General features: G+C 42.6%; 2 protein-coding genes across 2 annotated transcripts in view; one reads left to right on the top strand and one right to left on the bottom strand.

The window, feature by feature from the left end:
- The first annotated feature begins 458 nt into the window (after window positions 1-458).
- On the top strand, window positions 459-2,862 carry rasl11b (RAS-like, family 11, member B). The gene is made up of 4 exons (XM_044043409.1): window positions 459-739; window positions 848-904; window positions 1,021-1,097; window positions 1,747-2,862. Exons 1-4 carry the CDS (start codon window positions 625-627, stop codon window positions 2,242-2,244), a joined length of 747 nt encoding a protein of 248 aa, XP_043899344.1. The 5' UTR covers window positions 459-624; the 3' UTR covers window positions 2,245-2,862.
- A 1,249-nt stretch (window positions 2,863-4,111) lies between these two features.
- Window positions 4,112-6,426, bottom strand: part of scfd2 (sec1 family domain containing 2) — an 80,979-nt gene continuing 78,664 nt past the window's right edge. The window contains exon 9 of the mRNA XM_044044852.1: window positions 4,112-4,949. Coding sequence (XP_043900787.1) covers window positions 4,857-4,949 — 93 coding nt within the window. The 3' untranslated portion in view covers window positions 4,112-4,856. The remainder of the gene's footprint in view (window positions 4,950-6,426) is intronic.

Here is a 6,426-nt window from a genome sequence, read left to right as displayed (position 1 = left end):
TAACATGACGACAACAAAAAATATAGAGAGAAATTAAATATTCAGATAAAGAGCAAACGGAATGCATCTACAGCCCACATAATAACACACATTTTGTTTGTTTACTGTATAATTGGCCTTTTCCCTTAATAACATTAAAAGGAAAAACAACTCTAAAAACTTTTTTTTAATTATTTTATTATTTTATAAGCTTATCTATCTATCTATCTATCTATCTATCTATCTATCTATCTGTTCCATTCCAACAGAAAGCATGTCTCTTTTCCTTCCCCCTCGGTCTGAAGTCTCACCTGCTGCAGCAGCAGCTGCTGCATTTCTTTGACTTATTTATTTATATTTTTTTCCCACCGGTGTGTCCACGTGTAGGCGGAGAGAGGCGGGGTGTGGCGTGTTGGGAGCAGGAGGAGCAGGAGGAGGAGGCGGCGCTGAGTGAGATGAGCCCTCCTCTCCCGGACTATAAAGCCAGCGCACTCCTCTGAACACGAGCAGCACACTTCACTTACACACTAGTGCTGAATATATTCACATCGACGAAACCAAGGACTAAACGTGGATTAACTGCGCCGGTTTTTATCAGAATCATCTCTTTTTCTTCTTCGGACTGAATTGACAAGAAGACAGAAAATGCGTCTCATCCACAACATGACGACCATCGCGGAGTGTCCCGCACCTGAATACTCGGTCACCAATCGAAGCATCAAAATAGCTGTGATAGGAGGCAGCGGCGTTGGCAAAACCGGTAAGAAAACATCGATGCAGTTGATGAAACACGTGCTAAAAGCATTTCTTCGGTGTAATGTTGTGTGTGTGTGTCACACAGTCTAATCGTGTGTTGTTTTTATTCCAGCGCTCGTGGTGAGATTCTTGACGCGGCGGTTCATCGGAGACTATGAGAGAAATGCTGGTGAGTTCACGGACTGTGGGATATTTGAGTGAAATGGGCTCAAACACAATGTTAATATACTCTTTGAAATCTACAAGTGTTTAATATTTAGTGTTTTCCTCTGTTTGTGTTTGTAGGAAACCTCTATTCCAGAGAAGTCCAGGTGGACGGAGAGCAGGTGACCATCCAGGTTCAGGACACTCCTGGTGCAGAGGTGAGCTCCCTTCTTCTTCTTCTTCTTCTCACCACAGGTTATTCCTCTCTGACTGTAGATGATCCGGTAAAAATATAATCTCATCAAACTGTCAGGAACCGTGACCGTCACTTGTTGTATAAGTCAGACATTTTACAATGCAGTGCAATATGGCAATATTACAATACTTTAATAATCAGTTTTAGGCATTTAATACATAGTAGTGGATTACACTTCTTAGTACCAACCTATTATAAATAACATGGTATTATTGTAATATTATAATCTCCTTATTACCAGACTATGGAACTTGCATGATAAATAAGATGGTATTATTACAAAAGGATTACCACCCACTTTGTTACTGTATTGTAAAATCCCCAATCTTTAAAGTGAAGAGCCCATCAGTTTTGCCATCTAATCTCCCATTTAGGCTAATGGATGTCTGAGGCCAGAGTAAATGATACACACAGACTCCTGAATCACCCACACCTCTCTGCTCTGCAGGAGTAACTCTATCACTCTTGTCTGCCTCAGTCAGCATTCCAGTCATTACAGCATATCAGTTGCACAAAGTCAGAGAACGTTTAATCTGTTCTCAGCTCAGAAGAAAAATGTTAATCTGACTGTGTTTTAATCAGTCTTCATCTTTTCTCTCTTTTTGTCCCAGATGACAGATAATGGCATCAGTCTACCCGAACACGTGACCTGCTCTATCCAGTGGGCTGACGCCGTCGTGCTTGTATACTCGGTCACTGATCGGTGCAGCTTTGACCAGATTGAGCAGCTGCACCAGCTGGTTGCACGTGCGAGCGGTGCCAATATGCCCCCCGTGATCCTGCTGGCCAATAAGTCAGACATGGTGCACCTGAGGCGGGTCGACTCCCAGCAGGGCCCTCTGCTCGCGACCACTCTGGGCTGCTCTTTCTACGAAGTGTCAGCCAGCGAGGACTACAGCCAGGTGCATGGTGCTTTCCACAGACTGTGCTGCCAGCTATCCAAACAGCCACCTCCAGTCTCCAGCCCCTCAAACACCTCCACCAGCACCACCACGGAGAAGAGGCGCTCGCCACTCATCCCCAGACCAAAATCTCCCAATATGCAAGACCTGAAGCGGCGTTTCAAGCAAGTGCTGTCTGCAAAAGTCAGGACTGTTACGTCAGTGTGAGCTCCAGACGTTCGACGTGGCCCAGAGTGGCCACAGAAAGAAAGCTTTGAAGGGGGAAGAGAAAAGACAGCAGACAAAGTCTGTGCTTCTCCACTACTCTGTTCCAGTCTGGCAGACAAAGGCAGGGCTGAGGTTGAACAGTGGAAAGTTCTGGACAGTGACAGACGTGATCACGTCGTGGTGAGCAAGTGTTCTGCAGATACCGTGTATGAAGAGAAGCTGTGAGGAGGTTCATCGTCCACCGTGGACGAGAACATTCGAACACCGGCACAGAGCAGCTGAGCGAGGCTGACGGAAGCCCAGACTCTTTCATACTAAACCAAAAACTGTAAATCATGATCTCCTGGCAACAGCAGCTCTGAAGGACTTTACTGCTTATTTTTAGCTGCAGAATCTTTTTTCTGAATTCAGTGCCATTTCATTGTCCTGTCAATGGTGTTATACAAGCATTCACAGCTTTTTGCAGCTGTGAGTGTGTGTTTGTGGTGTGTTGTAGTGGATCAGCCAATCAAGTATGTAGCATGTCATTATCACTGAGGCACTTTAACAAAGACGGAATGGTCCAAAAGGGCTGTTATTTGTTTGTTACAAATTCACATTTTTGTTCACAATAAATGATGATGAATTTTACTTTGTCTCTGGGTTTTTATGTGTGTATACATATACAACAACCAGCCACTTTATTAGGTACACCTGTTCAACCACATGTTAACCCTTTACACGGCATCAACCTCATGCATTGAGACAACCTGCTCATATTCAAACAGAGCATCAGAAAGGTGCTTTAAATTAATTTGAACGTGGCATGGTTGATGATGCCAGACAGGCCAGTGCATTTCAGAAACTGCATCTACTGGGATTTTTACACACGACCATCTCTATTGTTTACAGAGAAAATTCCCTCCCTGTTGTCAGAGACTGACGAGATTGCTTGGAGATGACACAAAAGCAACAGCAACTTAAATAGCCACTGGTTACAACTGATCTCTGAACACAGTTTGTTGAACAGAGAAGCAGATGGACTCTCGTGCCTCTCTTGCAACTTTATGAGACGGCTGAAAAGTGTGTTTTTTTTTAATATTCATTTCTTTATAGACTTATATTTATTATGTTTTTACAAAAACTCACATCTAAAGCCTGTCCTTGGCTTTTCCTACTGCGAGGGGGATGACGCACACAGACAAAGGTTGCCTGGCCCACAAATAAAGCAATTCTGATAAAAAGCTTTGGCGACAGCAGCAGCAGTGAATATCACTGGAGACGACGGAGACGCGTCTGATTCTAAAGCCAAAATAACAGAAACCAGAAAATCAGTTTGACAGAAAAAGCTCAGAGCTGGAGGAGTTCATGTTAGTTTTCTTAGAGATGACCTTGAATTAAAAGAGACTCTTCTGAGAATTGCGAGCTCCGAGAAGACGACTTAATTACATTAAGCACTGATCTCAATTAAATCTGTATTTGAGTACGTTAGAGGTCTATTTATTTACAGTTGACAATTTAATAAGTGAGTCCCGAGTATCACGAAAGCTTTAGTGCACCACAGAAAACAAGGTTTCCTGGACAACTTTACTCCTCGCCCCCCCTGCGCTTCACAGAGCGTTGGAGAACACGAGAAGTGTTAAGACAACGCTGAGCAAATGATCAGGCTCACAGCAGACTGTGTGAAACGACTTGTCAATTACTCACCACGTCGGTGAGAGCGGACACTGACAGAGAGTGTGTATTCTCGCCACCTTCCTCTGTTCACACTTCCACCTGTAATGAGTTCACACACACACACACGTCTGCTTTTACCGCAGCCTGTTTGAAATGACAAACAACAGATACTGAAAGAAAGAAAACCCAGGTGTATTAGTCATTATTGAGTTATATTATTTATTATTCATGTATCTAAATCATAATGTTGTCATTTTACACCGGGTGCTTCGAAAGATGTGACGTTGTTCTGTCACCTACATGAACATATCATTTATTTACCATTTCCAAGAAAGATAAAGCCAACCCAGTGTTTCCCAGTCCTCCTGCCCTGCATGTTTTAAACACACCTGATTCAAATGAAGGCTCGTTATCAGGCTTTTAAGAGAGCCTGCTAACGAGCCCTTCATTTGAATCAGGTGTGTTGAAGCCGGGCAACATTTAAAACATGAACAGGATCTCTCACAGTTCTGTCTTGAATTCAAAAGGACCAGAGCGTAAAGAATTAGTGACATCAAATGGTAATTAACCAGGATTCTCCCACTCGCCTTTTCCTTTGCCAAATGCATCGAGGACCTACAATGGCCTTCATCTAATAGAAAAAGATGTTCTCTTTTGTCTGAATAGTAATCTTGCGCTTCAGAAAGCGAAACACGTGCAGTGTGAGATGGCAGCCTCTGTAAAGCAAGAGATTTGTCTAGAGTACATGGAAAAGGCTTCAAATGCCAAATGATTTTTACATTTTTAAGTGATTATAGAAACATACTGTTGGGCAGTATATTAAAATTCCTAAATGTTACACACTGGATCTTTTACTATCTTAACAAACAAAGCAGGAATGTAGCTTGTGTTCCTTGATTTCTTCCATTTACAGCCTTTGTTTGCAGTGCAGGAGTCATTTCACTGATGATTGTCCTTTATACGCCAATATCAGGCGTAAGTCTTTTGGTGGTGAAGAGCAACTCTGGAACATCTGTCGGCCTCAGCAATCTGGTCGACAGAACCAGCACCTGGAGTGAGAAACAACACGGTCATTTAGGTTGAAATTAAGGTTGGTTTAGGATTCTCATTAGCTGGTGTGGAGGAGCATCTAGGTGTAATAAGTTTTTGCTGGTGATATTCAAACAAATGTTGTGAGCATGAAGCTCTCATAGAGGACTTGGTCATGTCAGAGGACATGTTGTCTTAGTTGTCTTTCAAACCTGTTCCAATTCAGAGTTGTATGTTACAATGTTATACTTAACCTGAGTTTGATTCCTTTTCACACTGCAGTCTAGCCTCTCAACGCTACATTGTTGTAATTAGTGTTGTGAATGGTCAGAATGTTGTGGGAAATTTTCCGTTCCCTGGATGGTGATATACCAGTGAGAGAGCAACTAGGCTATGCAGAGAAAACAATGCCTTATATCTGATGATGATGATGATGATAAGAAGACGCACGGCTGCTGCATCCGGACACCTGCGAGTAGAAGACATGTGGAGGCATATAACGACCTAATCACCGGACAGATTGTATTCCGAAGACGCATCAGGTAAGCTGCTTGGTTTTATAGCCCATTTATAAGCCTAGACTCTTTTCAATGTGTAGCCTGATCTCTGTTTACCAAAGTTGTGTCTGGCAGTGGCACTGTTGCAACAGCGCTGTTGGTCGTACCGGTCTGTGGGTAAATGCAGCTGAATAAATTGTGTACACAGACTGCAATTGCTAAGCTCATATTAGAACTGAGCTCAGGGAGAATTGCCCCTGGTTTCGGAACAGCAAGGTAGGTATGAAAACACTCATTGATACCATAAACTTATCATAGATGTGGATACTGAGGAGTGAGAAGCAGGCTCACTTTTCCATAGACTTCCGTTCAAACAGCTGAGTCGCCCCCTAGTTGCTATTCAGTGTATTGCTCCTTCACTAAACACTAGGTACAAATTTGTTCTTTGAGGCTTTATTCAGGCATAATATGGATATGGATGTTATTAATTGCTTAATAACTGATGATTTGACAGTTTTTATTTTAGTCTTTAATACGTCACACATTAACACTTCAGCAGTGCGTTTAGTGTGTTTTAAGTCATGCCCTGAATTCAGAAAGGCTGCATGTGTGAATGCAAGTGTTCACTATGGAGATTGTCTCTGGTATAACAGTTAATGTCTGCGTGACTTCATGTGATAAACGTAGCAGGAGAAACTCCAGAGACTCTGTCCAGAGACTGCCCCACCTAAAATGTCTGGCTTCTGTAAAGAACGACCTACAGATGCTTATTAAGTCGCGTAAATATAACACTACAGTTACTACATGTGAGGGATTCATTGTAACAACTGGGAAGTCAAGTTGTGCAAAGAAGGAAAACAAATCCAAAGGGGGTGAAGACTGAAGCTTCAATTTTTCTTATGTGTTGATACACAGATTTTTGAACACACACACACACACACAGTATGTGGATGCAGATGCAGGTTCAGCTGCAGTTTCTGTGGTTTTATGAGGATTGTTA

The sequence above is a fragment of the Solea senegalensis genome, linkage group LG14 (genome assembly GCF_019176455.1).
Source record: "Solea senegalensis isolate Sse05_10M linkage group LG14, IFAPA_SoseM_1, whole genome shotgun sequence".
NCBI classification, from domain to species: Eukaryota; Metazoa; Chordata; class Actinopteri; order Pleuronectiformes; family Soleidae; genus Solea; species Solea senegalensis.
Note: the sequence above shows the minus strand (reverse complement) of the source record. Positions and strands in the feature narration are given on the sequence as shown.

What these genes read in the sequence shown, in the direction of transcription:
- rasl11b (XM_044043409.1), top strand. Translation starts at nt 625, where the DNA reads ATGCGTCTCATCCACAACATGACGACCATCGCGGAGTGTCCCGCACCT. An exon ending in AGACTATGAGAGAAATGCTG is followed by an intron (nt 905 to 1,020) that starts GTGAGTTCACGG and finishes TTGTGTTTGTAG; the next exon opens with GAAACCTCTATTCCAGAGAA. An exon ending in AGGACACTCCTGGTGCAGAG is followed by an intron (nt 1,098 to 1,746) that starts GTGAGCTCCCTT and finishes TTTTTGTCCCAG; the next exon opens with ATGACAGATAATGGCATCAG.